Below are 18901 nucleotides of genomic sequence, written 5' to 3'. Positions count from 1 at the left end.
CCTTTACAGTAATTCATAAATACAGACGTTGTTCCACGGTAACACCGCGGATCTAAAATGCGAGCGTCATAGGAGGTGGGTATAAAGCACGCGACTGTGCGCGTCCATGAAACGTTTGGTATGGTTTGTCATGCAGCGACACCAAGTGTAATTTCACATAACTCAAGCTAACCATGACTGAGGAATTGAGTTTGCATATTTATGCAGAAATAAATGTAAAAATGGAATGGAAGATCTTGGAAACTCACCTCACGGCTGTGCATACTCGTTACCCTAAGTGTATTCCCATTACTGCCTGGAACTAATGTAGACCCGATACTTGTTCTTGGTCCGACTAGCATGTAACGTTTATCTCCGGATCTGTACTGGATGCTGTGACACAGTGTCCCGTCGTAATTTGCATCTTGTAAATACTTTGATGAATAGTCTGTAGATTTGGAGCATTGCATTAAAATCAGCACAATTATACTGATAATAAAAAGAAATGAAACAGAACCCAATGTAATGATTAGATAAAATGTAATGTTGTTTTTCTCCTCTTCTTTTACAGCCTGTTCAACATCAGATGAAGCAATTGCTTCTTTGGGTTCCACAAGTTTAATGATTACAGTCGCTGTTGCTGAAAGTGAAATGTTCCCATTGTCTTTGACCAGTATGACCAGTTTATGTTCAGCCTCATCAGTTTCAGTGAATGAGCGAAGGGTCCTTATCTGTCCTGTATAGCGGTCCAAACCAAATAGACTGTGGTCACTCACTTCCTGCAGTGAAAATAATAACCAGCCGTTGTATCCAATATCCGCATCATAGGCTCTCACTTTAGTCACCAAATATCCTGCGTTGACGTTGCGGGGAACCTCTTCCACACCTTCAGCAGAACCATTAGCACTGACCGGATATAAGATCACTGGAGCATTGTCGTTCTGATCCAGAATGAACACATTTACAGTGACGTTGCTGCTTAGTGACGGAGTTCCAGAATCTGTAGCGAGCACGTGGAACTGGAACGTTTTGACCTTTTCAAAGTCAAAACTTGATAAAGAACTTATTTGGCCATTTTCAGCATTAACGTTTATAAATGATGTCATGTCATTTTGCAAACCGTTTCTTCTGATAATGGAATATGTAACTACTGCATTTTCATTAATATCTCCGTCAGTGGCACTTACGGAAAACATGAGTTCGCCCGGTGTGTTATTTTCCAATAAATAAAGTTCAAGAGGATTTTGGGGGAATTCTGGGCTGTTATCATTTACGTCAGCAACAAGTACTTTTAGAAATTGCTCACTGGATTGAGGAGGCTGGCCTAAGTCTGATGCTTTTATGGAAATGTCGTAATAAGAAATAAGTTCTCTATCTAACCCATTTTTGGTAACCAGTGAATACATATTATCTTTGACTGATGTTTCCAACTCAAATGGTGTGTTACCCGAAAGACTGCAAATAACCTTTCCATTGACACCAGAATCCATGTCACTAACACTAACCAGCGCAATAACTGTTCCTCGTTTTGAATCTTCAAGAACCATGTTGGATAATGACGTAATATGTATTTCAGGTTTATTATCATTTGCGTCTGTAACTTTTATGACAACTCTACAATCTCCTGTCATTGGTGGCTGCCCTTTATCAGTTGCCTGGACATTCAACCTGTACACTTCATTTTCCTCATAGTCAATATTTCCCTTTACACTAATCTCTCCAGTCACACTGTTTAACTGAAACAAGTCTTTGGTATTACTTTGTGATCGTTTGAGTGCATATACAAGTTCTCCATTTAGACCATCGTCTGCATCACTGGCGTTAACGGTTGTAATTATAGTGCCGATCGGGATATTTTCGTTTAGAGTAACTGTATAAATTTCTTGAGTAAAAACAGGTATGTTGTCGTTAACATCAATAACAAAAATACTTATCTCCAATGTACCAGATTTGGGAGGATTCCCACCATCAAATGCGGTCAAACTTAACAAGTGTTTACTATGTTGCTCTCTGTCTAAAGGCTTCTGTAGCACTAAAAATATTATTTTGTCCTCCTCGTCACTATTTTCTATTTGCAACTGAAAGTGTTCATTTTGATCCAGTTTATATGAACGGATTGAATTTATTCCAGCGTCCAGGTCACGCGCTGCTGGAAGTTCAAATCGTGCATCTAAATGTTTATTTTCTAATATTTCTAGATATATTTGAGTTTCTGGAAAAACTGGGAAATTGTCATTAACGTCTATTATGTCCACTTCAATGTAATATAGTTTAATTGGATTTTCTGTTACGATTTTTAGGCTTACTGTGCAAGCTCTGTTTCTATCACAAATCTCCTCTCGGTCGATTTTCTTATGAATAGACAGGACGCCATTGTTCTGATTAACATGAAAAAGATGGTCATGAGACCCAGAAACGATTCGAAGCCGTCTGTATACCAAAGAATTTAAATCGAAACCCAAATCTTTAGCAAGATATCCTACAACAGTCCCTTCATTAACCTCCTCTGGAACGGAATACCTTATCTGAGTAGAAACCTGCTCCGTGTTGCGCATCAGCCAATAAAAGCACAGAATAATCCAGCAGTACTCCCATCTCCGCCTTTGTTTGCACCAATACATCGTGATGGAAAATGCCAGAGATTGTCTTTTAGTACAAGCGGCAATCACTTTTTTTCTCTTGATAACTGTATTCCCCGTAAACACAAAAATATGAAGTCAATTTACGAAATAAATATTTTGACCCATCTTGGAGGTAACATCAGCACACCGCCGTCGCTTCGCAAAAACTGTCAGGAGCAACGTCAAAAAAGGGCAGTCCCAAAAACATCTCGCTGTCTTACACTGACACCAAGCGACATTTCTTAGCTAAACTTCTAACCGAATGAAAAACAAAGTATTTACATGTTGTCAAATAGCTTACGCACCGTTACGTACATCTCTTACTGTAACGTTTAAACACAACTCTTCTTAAACAAATAATAATAAAGTGATACTAAGAGGATAAAATAAGTTAAGTAGGCGTCATACACTAGTTTTGGAATAAATGTATGTTCAATACTCTCTTTAGCTCTATTATCTGAAATATACAGTGAGGAAAATAAGTATTTGAACACCCTGCTATTTTGCAAGTTCTCCCACTTAGAAATCATGGAGGGGTCTGAAAATGTCATCGTAGGTGCATGTCCACTGTGAGAGACATAATCTAAAAATAAAAAATCCAGACATCACAATGTATTATTTTTTAAATCTCTTAATAAGTGGGCTACCATATGGCAATGTAATATGGAGTCGTGTGAACTAAATCTGCCAAATGCAAACCCCCCTCAGTACCGCTTCCAAAGAAATATTTATTGTTCCAAAAAACAGTAAACCATATGTGGGTAATTTTCTAAATATGTATGGCCATCTTTTAAAAAAATAAGAGCTTACCTCACCAGAAGTTCGCCTTCTGCGATCTGGAATCACTAAGGTGTTTCCATTACTGGCCGAAACTATAGTTGACCCAATGCTTGTTCTGGGCCCAATAAACATGTACTGTTTATTTCCGGATCTTTATTGGATGCTGTTACACAGAGTGCCATCATAATTGGTGTCTTGTAAATGCTTGAAAAGATAGTCTGTTGATTCAGAGCACTGCATTGTAATCAGCACAATGACACTAATAAGAAAAAGAAATGAAACTAAGGCTAAGGTAATGATCAAATAAAATGTAACATAATTTTCTTCTTCATTTTTTTCTGTGCTTTTAACATCAAAAGATGCAAAAACTTCTTTAGACTCCACAAGTTTTATGATCACAGTTGCTGTTGCTGAAAGTGAAACATTCCCATTGTCTTTGACCAGTATGACCAGTTTATGTTCAGCTTCATCTGTTTCTGTGATTAAGCGAAGGGTCCTTATCTGTCCTGTATAGCGGTCTAGGCCAAAGAGACTGTGGTCACTCACTTCCTGCAGAGAAAATAATAACCAGCCATTGTATCCTATATCCGCATCATAGGCTCTCACTTTCGTCACCAAATGTCCTGCGTTGACGTTGCGGGAAATCTCCTCAACACCTTCAGCAGAACCATTAGCACTGATCGGATATAAGATCATTGGGGCATTGTCGTTCTGATCCAGAATGAACACATTCACAGTGACATTGTTAGATAGGGATGGAGTTCCAGAATCTGAAGCAACAATATGAAACTGAAACATTTTTGTGGTTTCAAAGTCAAAGCCTGTTAGTGCATACACATAAGCATTCCCGTCCACTAAGATTATATTTAGGTAAGACACCATGTTTTCTTCATGGCCTTCTGCTTTTAAAATGTGGTAAGATATCTGTGCATTTTCATTCTGGTCAATGTCAAATGCATTTATGGAAAATATAGAAGTGCCTGGTGTGTTATTTTCACTAATATAAAAATAAAATGGGTTTTGAGTAAAGACAGGACTGTTGTCATTAACATCTGCAATATTTATTTGTATTGTCTTTTGTGAGGATAAGGATGGCTCTCCTCTATCTTTGCACATTATAGTAATTGTGTATAAAGAAATAGTCTCCCTGTCTAACAGATCTTTAGTTATTAGAGAGTACATGGTTTTCTGGAAAGAGGGTTTCAGTTCAAAAGGGATGTCATCTGTAAGGCTACATATAACCATACCATTCTCACCTGAATCTCTGTCAGATGCACTGATCAGAGATATAATTGTCCCTGGTTTTGAGTCCTCCACTATGTCAGTGGAGAGTGAGGTCACATCAATCTCGGCTGTGTTATCATTCAAATCTTTTATATTATTTATGATGCTGCAGTGACCTGTTAAAGGGACTTGTCCTTTATCAGAAGCCTGTATGTCTAATTCATAGACACGCTGCTCTTCAAAATCAATCGATCCTTTTACAGTAATATCTCCTGTATTAGAATTAATTTAAAATATTTCAAACTCTTTCCTCATTAGACTTTTGTCAAACCCATAAACAACTTGTCCGTTGGCACCTTCATCTAAATCTGTGGCATGTAGTTTTACTACCAATGAGCCAATCTCGAAATTTTCCTCTAATGCTACACTGTACACCTGACGATCAAAAAGCGGGGCGTTATCGTTAATGTCAACAACCGTTATTGTAATGTTAACTGAACCGGATCTTTCTGGCTTTCCTCCATCAAATGCTGTCAAAGTTAAATTAAAAGTGGGTGTCTGTTCTCTATCAAGCTGCTTTTTCAATATCAAAAATGGAATTTTGTCTTCTTCACGTGTTTTAATATCTAATTCAAAGTAGTTATTAGGACTAAGGGTGTACTTATGCAGAGCATTTAACCCAGCATCTGAATCACGCGGAGCGTCTAGTGGGAGGCGCGTACTTTGGGGCACCGCATTTTCTGGAATCTCGAAATGCTTTTCACGCACAGGAAAAGCAGGTGAATTATCGTTAATATCTACAATTTCCACCTCGATATAATGGATTTCCGAAGGATTTTCGGCTACGGTTTTAAGATTTACTGCGCACAATAGGCTTTTCTCGCAAAGCTCCTCCCGGTCGATGTTCCCACTCACAAAAAGTGCTCCATTGTCCTGGTTTATCTGTAAGAAACCGTCCTTTGATCCAGAAACAACCCGAAACCTTCTTTCTTTAAGTTTATTCACATCAAGGCCGAGATCTTTTGCAATATATCCCACAACAGATCCTCGTGCAGATTCTTCTGCAATAGAGTAGCGAATTTGAGGCAGTACATTACCGCAGAAACATAACACAGTGAAATAGCGCAGAATCGCCGTGAACGCTGTATACTCTCGAGTTGCCATGACGAAAACCTCTTCACCAAAGGATGTCCATTTAATGAATATTACTAATGTGCATAGTTCAATAAATCCTGAGAAACATAAAAATACACATCCTCCCTTTACAGTAATTCATAAATACAGACGTTGTTCCACGGTAACACCGCGGATCTAAAATGCGAGCGTCATAGGAGGTGGGTATAAAGCACGCGACTGTGCGCGTCCATGAAACGTTTGGTATGGAACGCAGAAATAAATGTAAAAATGGAATGAAAGATCTTGGAAACTCACCTCACGGCTGTGCATACTCGTTACCCTAAGTGTATTCCCATTACTGCCTGGAACTAATGTAGACCCGATACTTGTTCTTGGTCCGACTAGCATGTAACGTTTATCTCCGGATCTGTACTGGATGCTGTGACACAATGTCCCGTCGTAATTTGCATCTTGTAAATACTTTGATGAATAGTCTGTAGATTTGGAGCATTGCATTAAAATCAGCACAATTATACTGATAATAAAAAGAAATGAAACAGAACCCAATGTAATGATTAGATAAAATGTAATGTTGTTTTTCTCCTCTTCTTTTACAGCCTGTTCAACATCAAATGAAGCAATTGCTTCTTTGGGTTCCACAAGTTTAATGATTACAGTCGCTGTTGCTGAAAGTGAAATGTTTCCATTGTCTTTGACCAGTATGACCAGTTTATGTTCAGCCTCATCGGTTTCTGTGAATGAGCGAAGGGTCCTTATCTGTCCTGTATAGCGGTCCAAACCAAATAGACTGTGGTCACTCACTTCCTGCAGTGAAAATAATAACCAGCCGTTGTATCCAATATCCGCATCATAGGCTCTCACTTTAGTCACCAAATATCCTGCGTTGACGTTGCGGGGAACCTCTTCCACACCTTCAGCAGAACCGTTAGAGCTGACCGGATATAAGATCACTGGAGCATTGTCGTTCTGATCCAAAATGAACACATTTACAGTGACGTTGCTGCTTAGTGACGGAGTTCCAGAATCTGTAGCGAGCACGTGGAACTGGAACGTTTTGACCTTTTCAAAGTCAAAACTTGATAAAGCACTTATTTGGCCATTTTCAGCATTAACGTTTATAAATGATGTCATGTCATTTTGCAAACCGTTTCTTCTGATAATGGAATATGTAACTACTGCATTTTCATTAATATCTCCGTCAGTGGCACTTACGGAAAACATGAGTTCGCCCGGTGTGTTATTTTCCAACAAATAAAGTTCAAGAGGATTTTGGGGGAATTCTGGGCTGTTATCATTTACGTCAGCAACAAGTACTTTTAGAAATTGCTCACTGGATTGAGGAGGCTGGCCTAAGTCTGATGCTTTTATGGAAATGTCGTAATAAGAAATAAGTTCTCTATCTAACCCATTTTTGGTAACCAGTGAATACATATTATCTTTGACTGATGGTTTCAACTCAAATGGTGTGTTACCTGAAAGACCGAAAATAACCTTTCCATTGACACCAGAATCCATGTCACTAACACTAACCAGCGCAATAACTGTTCCTCGTTTTGAATCTTCAAGAACCATGTTAGATAATGACGTAATATGTATTTCAGGTTTATTATCATTTGCGTCTGTAACTTTTATGACAACTCTACAATCTCCGGTCATTGGTGGCTGCCCTTTATCAGTTGCCTGGACATTCAACCTGTACACTTCATTTTCCTCATAGTCAATATTTCCCTTTACACTAATCTCTCCAGTCACACTGTCTAACTGAAACAAGTCTTTGGTATTGCCTTTTGATCGTTTGAGTGCATATACAAGTTCTCCATTTAGACCATCGTCTGCATCACTGGCGTTAACGGTTGTAATTATAGTGCCGATCGGGACATTTTCATTTAAAGTCACTGTATAAATTTCTTGAGTAAAAACAGGTATGTTGTCGTTAACATCAATAACAAAAATACTTATCTCCAATGTACCAGATTTGGGAGGATTCCCACCATCAAATGCGGTCAAACTTAACAAGTGTTTACTATGTTGCTCTCTGTCTAAAGGCTTCTGTAGCACTAAAAATATTATTTTGTCCTCGTCCTCACTATTTTCTATTTGCAACTGAAAGTGTTCATTTTGATCCAGTTTATATGAACGGATTGAATTTATTCCAGCGTCCCGGTCACGCGCTGCTGGAAGTTCAAATCGTGCATCTAAATGTTTATTTTCTAATATTTCTAGATATATTTGAGTTTCTGGAAAAACTGGAAAATTGTCATTAACATCTATTATGTCCACTTCAATGTAATATAGTTCAATTGGATTTTCTGTTACGAGTTTTAAGTTTACTGTGCAAGCTCTGTTTCTATCACAAATCTCCTCTCGGTCGATTTTCTTATGAGTAGACAGGACGCCATTGTTCTGATTAACATGAAAAAGATGGTCATGAGACCCAGAAACGATTCGAAGCCGTCTGTATACCAAAGAATTTAAATCGAGACCCAAATCTTTAGCAAGATATCCTACAACAGTCCCTTCATTAACCTCCTCTGGAACGGAATACCTTATCTGAGTAGAAACCTGCTCCGTGTTGCGCATCAGCCAATAAAAGCACAGAATAATCCAGCAGTACTCCCATCTCCGCCTTTGTTTGCACCAATACATCTTGATTGAAAATGCCAGAGATTGTCTTTTAGTACAAGCGGTAATCACTTTGTTCTCTTGATAACTGTATTCCCCGTAAACACAAAAATATGAAGTCAATTTACGAAATAAATATTTTGACCCATCTTGGAGGTAACATCAGCACACCGCCGTCGTTTTGCAAAAACTGTCAGGAGCAACGTCAAAAAAAGGGGCAGTCCCAAAAACATCTCGCTGTCTTACACTGACACCAAGCGACATTTCTTAGCTAAACTTCTAACCGAATGAAAATCAAAGTATTTACATTTTGTCAAATAGCTTACGCACCGTTACGTACATCTCTTACTGTAACGTTTAAACACAACTCTTCTTAAACAAATAATAATAAAGTGATACTAAGAGGATAAAATAAGTTAAGTAAGCGTCATACACTATTTTTGGAATAAATGTATGTTCAATACTCTCTTTAGCGCTATTATCTGAAATATATGTAAAGCCCCACGAACAATTGTGCACGTCAAACAATTATTAAAAGGTCTAGTGTAATTTGCTACAGCATCTAATTTTATATATTTGTATAATACAGTATATACACAAGCCTAAAGAAAATAGTGAAATATCCAATTGTGTGTGTGTGTGTGTGTGTGTGTGTGTGTGTGTGTGTGTGTGTGTGTGTGTGTGTGTGTGTGTGTGTGTGTGTGTTAATCAATGCTAAACAAAACATAGCCATACCTCAATAGAAGTTCTCCTTCGGCAATCTGGTACCACAAGAGTATTCGCATTGCTGCCTGGAACTATAGTAGAACCTATACTCATTCTGGGTCCAACTAACATGTAGCGTTTATCTCCAGATCTGTACTGGATACTGTGACACAATGTCCCGTCGTAATTTGTATCTTGTAAATACGTTGATGCATAGTTTGTAGATTTGGAGCACTGCATTACAATCAGCACAATTATACTGATAATGAAAAGAAATGAAACTGATCCCAGTGTAATGATCAGATAAAATGTAATGTTATTTTCCTCTAGATCATTTACTGAAGTTTTTACATCAGATGCTGCAAACGTTTCTTTGGGCTCAACAAGTTTAATAATCACAGTCACTGTTGCTGAAAGTGAAATATTTCCATTGTCTTTGACCAGTATGACCAGTTTATGTTCAGCCTCATCTGTTTCGGTGAATGACCGAAGGGTCCTTATCTGTCCTGTATACCGGTCCAAACCAAAGAGATTGTGGTGACTCACTTCTTGCAGTGAAAATAATAACCAGCCGTTGTATCCAATATCCGCGTCATAGGCTCTCACTTTCGTTACCAAATATCCTGCATTAACATTCCGGGGAACCTCCTCCACACCTTCAGCAGAACCGTTAGCGCTGACCGGATATAAGATCACTGGAGCATTGTCGTTCTGATCCAGAATGAACACGTTCACTGTAACGTTGCTGCTTAGTGACGGAGATCCAGAATCTGTAGCGAGCACGTAAAACTGGAACCTCTTGATTGTTTCAAAATCAAAACTTTTTAGCGCGTGAATAATACCAGTTTCTGAATTAATATTTAAGAATGATGTCATATCATTCTGAGCGCCAACGTTTCTGATAATGTGATATGATAGCACCGCGTTTTCTTCAGAGTCGTCGTCAAACGCGCTCACTGAGAAAATTGATGAACCAGGGGCATTATTTTCTAGCAAGTACAGTTCAAGGTAGGTTTGATTAAACTGCGGTCTGTTATCATTCACATCTGATACCAGCACAGGTAAAGTTTTAATAGTAGATAATGGAGGCTGGCCAAAATCCGTTGCTGTTATAATGATATTATAACTTGATACTATTTCACGATCTAAATTTCGCATTGTTACTAAGGCATACATGTTATCTTGAATGGAAGGTTTAAGTTCAAAAGGAACATTTCCTGCAAGACTGCATACGACTTTCCCGTTAAGTCCGGAGTCTTTGTCAGAGACGCTGATGAAAGAAAGAACTGTGCCAGTACTGGAGTCTTCAGCAATAATGTCTGAAAAAGACGTCACCTCAATATCTGGTTTGTTATCGTTCATATCTATAATTTTAATTATTACTCTGCTCTCCACTGTAAGAGGAGGCTGTCCTTTATCCGACGCCTGTATATCTAACTTATACACTTCCATGTCCTCAAAATCTACTTTACCTTTCACTTTTATTTCTCCTGTGATGGCATTTAACTGAAAAACATCATTCACTTTGTAATTTATAGTTTTAACAAATGCGTATTCAATATTACCGTTGGATCCTTGGTCACTGTCAGTTGCATTTACTGTAATCACAACGGTGCCAACTGGAGCATTTTCTTGCAATGTTACAGTGTATATATTCTGACTGAAAACAGGACGATTATCATTTATGTCAAGAACTTTAACAATAATGTTCAAGGTACCTGTTTTCGGGGGATTTCCCCCATCTTCTGCTGTAACAACCAAATGATAATCTTCTGTTTGTTCACGATCAAGAGGCTTCCGAATTACAAGGAACGGGATTTTATCTCCGTCACTAGTTTTTATATCAATTTCAAAGTTAGCATTCTGACTTAATTTGTAACTGCAAACCGAATTTGTTGTTGTGTCCTGGTCACGTGCTGCATGCAACTGGAAGCTTGTTCCTACAGGGGTATGCTCGGCTATTTCAAAATGCTGATGCGTCTGAGAAAAACTTGGAATATTGTCGTTGATATCTGTTATCTCGACAACAACCTGGTGAATTTCTAACGGGTTTTCAACAGCGATTTTTAGATTGATTAAACAGGCGCTTTTATACTCACATACCTCCTCCCTGTCGATTTTTCTTAAAACGTACAAAAGGCCATTGTCCTGATTAGATTGAAAAAAATCTTGTTTGGGTCCGGAAACGATCCGCAGGCGTCTGCTAACCAAAGAACTAACATCCAGACCTAAATCCTTACCAAGATGTCCTACAATCGTTCCCTCTTTCACCTCCTCTGGAACAGAGTATCGTATCTGTCCAAAAGCTTGATCCGGGATGCAAAGCAACAAAAATGAAATCCACAAATACGGCCATCTCCGCCTTTGTACTCCATCTCCCATCGCGAAATGCTCGTTTGCGGCTGTACGTCCGCTGTCTTTAAATACCAAGCCTACAATCCATTTATGGATAGCTTTGTCATTGCAAAAATGTCATTTGATTTCAAATGTTGTGTTTTTCTTGTGCTCGTAGAACGAGCCTCTTCTAAAGACAGGTTGGGCACAACGTACAATAGTGGGAAGGGCAGAAGATATACTCTACACGGCAAGGTAACACTGACATCATCTGGTGTAAAAATGGAAGTATTAAAACAGAGGGCTCCAAAATAACTAAAATAATACCGGAAATGTCATTCAAACACTAACAGCGTATCTTTCACACAGCTCGATTTTAATGGAAATAATTGACTCGATTTTTAGAGATTAACATTTAAAATTTTAACAAATCCCAGACTAATAAAGGGATACACTTCTGGAATGTTGTGGCTTTCTAGTGTTTAAGTTTAGTCCATAACTGTTCCATAAAACATAGCCGTGTGTAATATTTGATTGTTATACTGACATTTTGTCAATTTATAATAATTTACTATTTAAAAGTGACGGTTTTTCGTGACAACACTTTTTTCAGCGTCTGTGAAACGGCTAGTGTCTTCAGAACAGTATTTTCTTAAAAAGAAAAATCAGTAATGAGAGTTTTAACCAGAGAAAAAAAACACCCAGTGAATTGATCAATGATAATGTCTATTTAGCACGACTTCACATCTACCAACATTGGCAAAAAACAAAGAGTACACCAACATTAAGGTTCTAAGTCTGGTGTGTTGAAACTGCTGAAAGATAAATAGTTTGTATGTGTGTGTGTGTGTGTGTGTGTGTGTGTGTGTGTGTGTGTGTGTGTGTGTGTGTGTGTGTGAGAGAGAGAGAGAGAGAGAGAGGTGGGGGCACCAAATACTTTAACGGAAGATATACAATAAAGGTACTGAGGACCCTGCGTTTTAGACTTGGTCAAATTAATGGTTTCAGCACAAAGAACAGAACACCAATTGTACCATTTTTAAGTGAATTCCCAGTACAATTGCCTGTTTGCTTGTAGCGATTCAAAGAGTTAAAGTGTACTAGTTTATGGGAATTTAGCAGTTTCCTTGATCATCACCGCCCATTTCAGTCCATTTTATACTTTTTTCTAAATAGAGAATTGCTTAGTAAACCGAACAGATATTAGAGAGTATAATTAACAGCAATCCCGTGTATTTGTTGAGCGCTCCTTGTAAATCTACATATTTACAAAAATACATTATAAACAAAACAATATTCATATGTATTTGTTTAAAACAGAAACGAAAAAAAAAATGCATATTCGCACTTCTTACCTCAACAGAAGTTTTTGTTCTTCGATCTGGTAGCACTAGCGTATTCGCATTACTTCCTGGAACAATAGTAGAACCTATACTCGTTCTTGGTCCAACTAACATGTAGCGTTTATCTCCGGATCTGTACTGGATGCTGTTACACAGTGTCCCATCGTAATTTGTATCTTGCAAGTACTTGCAGGAATAGTCTGTAGACTTGGAGCACTGAATTATTATTAACCCGATTATGCTGATTACAAAAAGCACTGAAACCAAGCCCAATGTAATTATCAAATAAAATGTGACGTTATTTACTTCCTCTTCTTTTATTGTGTTTTTAACATCGGAAGCAGCAAAAACTTCTTTGGGCTCGACAAATTTTACAATTAAAGTCGCTGTTGCTGAAAGTGAAACGTTCCCATTGTCTTTGACCAGTATGACCAGTTTATGTTCAGCCTCATCGGTTTCTGTGTATGAGCGAAGAGTCCTTATCTGTCCTGTATAACGGTCCAAACCAAAGAGACTGTGATCACTCACTACCTGCAGTGAAAATAATAACCAGCCGTTGTATCCAATATCCGCATCATAAGCTCTCACTTTCGTCACCAAATGTCCTGGATTGACGTTTCGGGGAACCTCCTCAACACCTTCAGCAGAACCGTTAGCGCTGACCGGATATAAGATCACTGGAGCATTGTCGTTTTGATCCATAATGAACATGTTCACTGTGACGTTGCTGCTTAGTGACGGAGTTCCAGAATCTGTAGCAAGCACGTGGAACTGGAACGTTTTAGCTACTTCATGATCAAAAGTTTTTAGCGCCTGAATAACCCCAGTTTCCGGATTGATGCTTAGAAATGTAGGGTTGCTCCTTGTACCATCACCTCGAAGAATGCTGTACGAGATTACTGCATTTTCATTCACATCTTTGTCCGATGCCGTTACAGAAAATATCGATGCACCGGGAATGTTGTTTTCCATTAGATATAATTCAATAGGATTTTGAGAAAACTCTGGGCGATTGTCATTAACGTCTAACACCAGCAGATTCAGTGATTTTTGTGCAGTTTTAGGAGGTTGGCCCATGTCTGAGGCAGTTAATGTAATGTCATAACGGGAGATCTCCTCTCTGTCTAAATGCGATTTTGTAACTAAAGAGAACATATTGTCGTTTATGGATTGTTTTAATTCAAAAGGAATGTCATGGGGCACAGTACATAAAACTTTTCCATTTACACCAGTGTCTTTATCTAGAATGCTAATTAAGGAAATAACAGTTCCCGGCTTGGAATCTTCCCGCACTGAATTAGAAAGCGACATAATTTCTATTTCAGGAGCGTTGTCATTTACATCTAATATTTTCACAATTACCCGGCAATCAACAGTCATCGGAGGTGTACCTTTGTCAGATGCTAAAACATCTAACCTGTAGACTTCAGTGTTCTCAAAATCTATTTTGCTTTTTACTCGAATTTCCCCCGATTCTGCGTCCAAATCAAATGTATCATAAACATTACGATTTAATTTACTACTAAGCGAGTAAATAACATCTCCATTTAAACCATCGTCTAGATCGGTTGCGCTCACTTTTATTACTATGGTTCCTTTTACAGAATTTTCCTCTAAATGCACCGTGTAAACTTCTTGACTAAATACTGGAGGATTGTCATTGATATCGAGAACAGTGACGGTGAGATTTAAAGTTCCAGACTTTGGTGGATTTCCACCATCCACTGCTGTCAGTGTCAATTCGTGTTCAGCTTTACGCTCTCTATCCAGCCCTCTTTGTAAAACCAGGAATGGTATCTTTTCGTCGCCCCTGTCCCTTATCTCTAAATCAAAATGCTCATTTTTGGTTATTTTATACGCGTGCACTGAATTTACACCGATATCTGGATCGCGCGCGCTTTGGAGCTGAAAGCGCACACCCGGAAACGTGCTCTCCGAAATCTCTAATCTTTGTTGATTATCTGGAAAGGCAGGAGCGTGATCATTTATATCAGTAATTTCTACTCCCACGTAATGCATCTCCAGTGGGTTTTCTACTACAACTTTGAGGTCTATTACGCAAGGATTATTACCATCACATATTTGTTCTCTGTCGATCTTTGTATTAACATATAAGACACCATTGTTCTGATTAAGCCTGAAATAAGGGGCATTAGATCCAGAAACCATGCGAAAGCGTCTGTCTACCAAAGTATTCACATCAAGGCCCAAATCATTAGCAAGATTTCCGACAACAGATCTATCATTTATCTCCTCTGGAACAGAATACCTTATGTGAGTTGAAACTCTACTCGCAAAGCACATCAGCAAAGGAAAATACAGAGCAATCCGCCCCAGCTTCAGGCTTCTCCTTTGTCTGAATTCCTCCATTATCAACGATATACGAAAAACCATTCCACAAGCAAAAATAAATCCGCGATGTTTAGTGACTGCATCAGCGTCTGACACCCACAATTATAACTAGAATACTTTGTGATAATAATAATAAAAAAAAGAACGCTCTTGCACCGTCTTCTTGTTTTTTACGTTGAAGATACGCACTACACACGTCACCATCTGGGGTGGGACTAAGAGCCGCAGACCTTTAGCTTTCAAGGCTGACACCAAGCGGTCATATCTCAGTAGTTGTTAACAGGTATGCTCTGGAAAATGATCTAAAACGCACTACTGGGAAAGTTTAAACAAAGTTTTCTCGTATATGCCCTTGGATATGTTCTAATGAGGTTTTACTATATGCTCCTGTATCTTATCCTATAGCATTCCACTCAAAAAATATTTTCTTAAGATGGTAGTTTTTCCTATCAAATAGAAACAATATTTTGGCTTTAATTAAAAAACATTTACAATAAAATTACAAAAAAACGAGGTCACAGAATGTATGATAAACCATCATATTATTAAAGCTATTTAATTTATTCTTTGCTAACCTGACCTATAATTAAAGATGAATTCTCTATAAATAACTATATTTATAATTTATCTGGTTACAATTATGAGCTTCGTCATATCCTACCATTTGTATATTAATGCAATGTAATGTTTATTTTATGTCAAGCAGTCAAGTTTGTTACCATACAGAAGAAAGTCAATACGTTTTATGAAATATTTGCATATAATATCTAAAGAATTAGAATTTAAACAAAATTGCAAACAATGAGTAGTTTTTCTTCATGCATGATTAACAATTAGAGTAAATTCCTTGAGCACTTAAAAGCAGACTTGTGTGTTCCCACATATCATTCTAAACTTTCATACATAATATCTTGATACAAACATGATGATTACATAATAGAAAGAAAATTATTAATTATTAATTATAAATTAAATATAAATAATATATTGACATTAATATGACCTAAATTGCATTTAGTTTTAAAGTAAGCTACGTGAAAAAGTACAATAATAAAACAAAGCATGCAACCAAAAGTTTATTCAATTATTCATTTGTACATAACATCCACATCAGGTGGATGTGAAATGGAATTAAGGAAAAAAAACCTGTGATATGTGCTTATTTTTAATTCTATTGAAAAAAAATAAAAAAGTTGTTTCAATACAAATTTAAATGTGTTGACCCTGTCAACTGCAGCAAGAAGTGGGGAAGCAAGACATGTTTACTATTGAAGATATAAAAATTAATTCACACTTTCATTTATAACTTTGATTTCATGAGTATTAAGAGCTGCATAAATTTCACTGTACATATTCACTGTAGAAAATATTACATTATATAGTAAATAACATAGATTTGATTCACATGTCATCTGTTGTATATGCAGAGTAGATGTTTTGTTATTTTTTATTGATTTGAAACCATTATTACATACATTAAATCGACTTCTTCTATTCACTTATATTACTGGTATTTTTGTTTCTGTTTGCTGTTTGTTTTCTTTTAATCAATTTTGATTGCTGTCTATTGTATTATATATGTGTGGACATTTAAAAGGTGGACAAACTGCTATTGGATCAAGTTTATGTCCTTCCCTTAACACAGGATCACACATTCATCACATCTCCCTTTATACCTAGACTAAAAAGAGGAATGCAACAAAATCACTGATGTAAAAATTATTATAATTTTTTTTAGAAACTGGTCTGTCCCCAGGAAGTGGCAACTCTACTTTTGTCATGTTAATCTATATTCCATGTGACTCTAAGGACACTACTCAGTCTCCATAGTGTTGTGATACGTCATATTCACGTATCAGCAGTGTTGCTGAATCACTTGAGAAACAGTTTAGTGAGGAGAAATCAATCTACATATAAAATACACGAATTATTGGTCACTTTCTAAATGACAGTGTATGACATGCACTAATAATTATACCTAAATAAATGTTTCTTTTTATCAAAGCAAAAATGACAGATTGTATCCAATGCACATGGTTTCAAATCCATGCATCACATCGTTAACTTTTATGCGGATACAAATTTGCGAACAAGTGATTCTTACCAAACCTACTCCATATACACCAGCATATGATTCAGGACCATGGACAGTGGCACTACTATAATGCACAAATATGCAGTGTACTGCAGAGAGAAATATATACATAGTAAAACAATTTTTCAAGCAAAGTGCAGTGTAAACTGTTTGGGAAAATGTGTTTAGGTTTGACTACTTGTGCAAATGCTTATGTTCCATGTGTAGGATAGTTTATATTCATTACCAGTTTTTACTAATTAATAATATTATTATTGTTTTAAAAATTAGTTAATTAGAGGGACAGCCCATGTAGGACGTTTTGGTGACAAGGTGAGGGAGGCGAGATTGAGATGTTTTGGACATGTGCAGAGGACATGTGGCGACCCTAAATGGGAGCAGGCGAAAGAAGAAGAAGAAGAAGAATATTATTATTATTGTTATTAGGAAAGCTTACCAAGTTATTTTCTATGTTTCAGTAGTAGATTTTTTATTATTGTAAAGCTTTTAAATATATGCTTATCTCATACACTATCAAGATAACATTAACCACAGCAATTGAACTACAGCTTTGCATATAGGTATCAGTTAATCAGTTAACTGAGATCTTGAAGAGGGATTTCAGGATCCTGGTAAAGATGGTATGCAACAAATCATCCACAACGAGGAGCATAGTGTCAGGACCGCTGAAAAAAGTTTTTTGCACTAAGGCTACTGTCATGGTGTCAAGAACACAAAGTACTCTTTATTGATAATTGGAATCTTTTCTGGGCACATCCTTGGTTTTTCTGTCCTGATGGCCTACCCTCCAGCAGAGTTGAAGCAGCAGTGCTATCAGAAAACATCTTTAGCATGCTGCACACCATCTGACTGGTAAGACATCATGCAATTTACAACTATGATAACATTTGTACAACAAACCAAATAGTTACTAGTACACACACTTTATAGAAACCGTTTCTATTCCTCGTGTAGTAAGATCCAGAAATACATACACAACATCCAGAAAAAACATGATTATATGGGTCTAAATGGGATATGCTTATAAGCATGAGCCCCGTCAGACTGGTCATGGGGGTGGTGTAGCAACCATTTACAGTGCCCTAATGTTAGTCAAAGATTAGGATTCAAGTTTAAATCATTTGAAGTGCTAGTTCTTAAAGTTGTACTTTCAGACATACATAGAAAACCCCTACTATCTCTCACTCTGGCCACCGTGTACAGACCCCCGGGGCCCTACGTTGATTTTCTTCAAGAGTTTGCTTGTTTGCTTTCAGACCTCTTGATCAATTTTGATAAAGTGCTGCTTGTAGGAGATTTTTATATTCATGTGGATGATGTAAATGATGGCCTAGAAATATAATTTGTTGAATTACTAAATTCACTAATCTCTTTAGGGGTTAAACAAAACATCACTAGAATGACTTTTCGTTTTATTCACACACACTAGACTTAATAATATGCAACGCAGCAGACATCACTGATATAGATATTTTATCTCAGAGTAATGATATCACAGACCATTATCTCATATTGTACACACTATCGGTAGATTAGATTAGCGTTATTGACTTGGTAGGACTATTTTTTCGACCACTTAGAACAGATTAACAAATAACCTGCCGGATTTATCTCAATTTCTCACTAAAACCCTAAATGCTAATGATCTTGATGAAATGGATAACAACATAGACACTATCCTCACTAGCACATTAGACACCATTGCCCCC

The 18901-nt window shown here is 37.3% G+C and overlaps 2 protein-coding genes and 2 pseudogenes across 4 annotated transcripts; all 4 read right to left on the bottom strand.

Annotated features, from left to right (window-relative positions):
• Positions 1–13: 13 nt before the first annotated feature.
• On the bottom strand, positions 14–2772 carry LOC310729361 (protocadherin alpha-3 pseudogene; annotated as a pseudogene). Its single transcript has 2 exons — positions 249–2772; positions 14–52 (listed from the first exon to the last, which is right to left on the bottom strand). The product of its transcript is annotated as a protocadherin alpha-3 pseudogene (transcript).
• Positions 2773–3600: 828 nt separating this feature from the next.
• LOC310729036 (protocadherin gamma-A1-like) lies at positions 3601–11594 on the bottom strand. Its single transcript, XM_083547008.1, has 2 exons — positions 9099–11594; positions 3601–3639 (listed from the first exon to the last, which is right to left on the bottom strand). Exons 1-2 carry the CDS (start codon positions 11448–11450, stop codon positions 3607–3609), a joined length of 2385 nt encoding a protein of 794 aa, XP_083403134.1. The 5' UTR covers positions 11451–11594; the 3' UTR covers positions 3601–3606.
• Positions 3776–8524, bottom strand: LOC310729338 (protocadherin alpha-3 pseudogene; annotated as a pseudogene). Its single transcript has 3 exons — positions 6036–8524; positions 3987–4091; positions 3776–3856 (listed from the first exon to the last, which is right to left on the bottom strand). The product of its transcript is annotated as a protocadherin alpha-3 pseudogene (transcript).
• Positions 11595–12763: 1169 nt separating the features above from the next.
• On the bottom strand, positions 12764–15254 carry LOC310729057 (protocadherin alpha-3-like). Its single transcript, XM_083547025.1, has 2 exons — positions 13052–15254; positions 12764–12945 (listed from the first exon to the last, which is right to left on the bottom strand). The coding sequence occupies exons 1-2, from the start codon at positions 15137–15139 to the stop codon at positions 12853–12855; spliced, it is 2181 nt and encodes a 726-aa protein (XP_083403151.1). The 5' UTR covers positions 15140–15254; the 3' UTR covers positions 12764–12852.
• Between the last annotated feature and the right edge of the window lie 3647 nt (positions 15255–18901).

Source organism: Silurus aristotelis, assembly GCF_946808225.1.
Source record: "Silurus aristotelis genome assembly, chromosome: 7".
NCBI lineage: Eukaryota > Metazoa > Chordata > Actinopteri > Siluriformes > Siluridae > Silurus > Silurus aristotelis.
This window is presented reverse-complemented; position numbering and strand designations above follow the sequence as displayed.

Bases quoted from the DNA above. Each gene is read 5' to 3' on its own strand.
- LOC310729057 (XM_083547025.1), bottom strand. From the start codon at position 15,139: ATGGTTTTTCGTATATCGTTGATAATGGAGGAATTCAGACAAAGGAGA. The intron at 12,946-13,051 runs GTAAATAACGTC...CCAAGTCTACAG, and splicing joins ACACAATAAAAGAAGAGGAA to ACTATTCCTGCAAGTACTTG.
- LOC310729036 (XM_083547008.1), bottom strand. From the start codon at position 11,450: ATGGGAGATGGAGTACAAAGGCGGAGATGGCCGTATTTGTGGATTTCA. The intron at 3,640-9,098 runs GTATGGCTATGT...TTTTCTTATTAG, and splicing joins GAAGGAGAACTTCTATTGAG to TGTCATTGTGCTGATTACAA.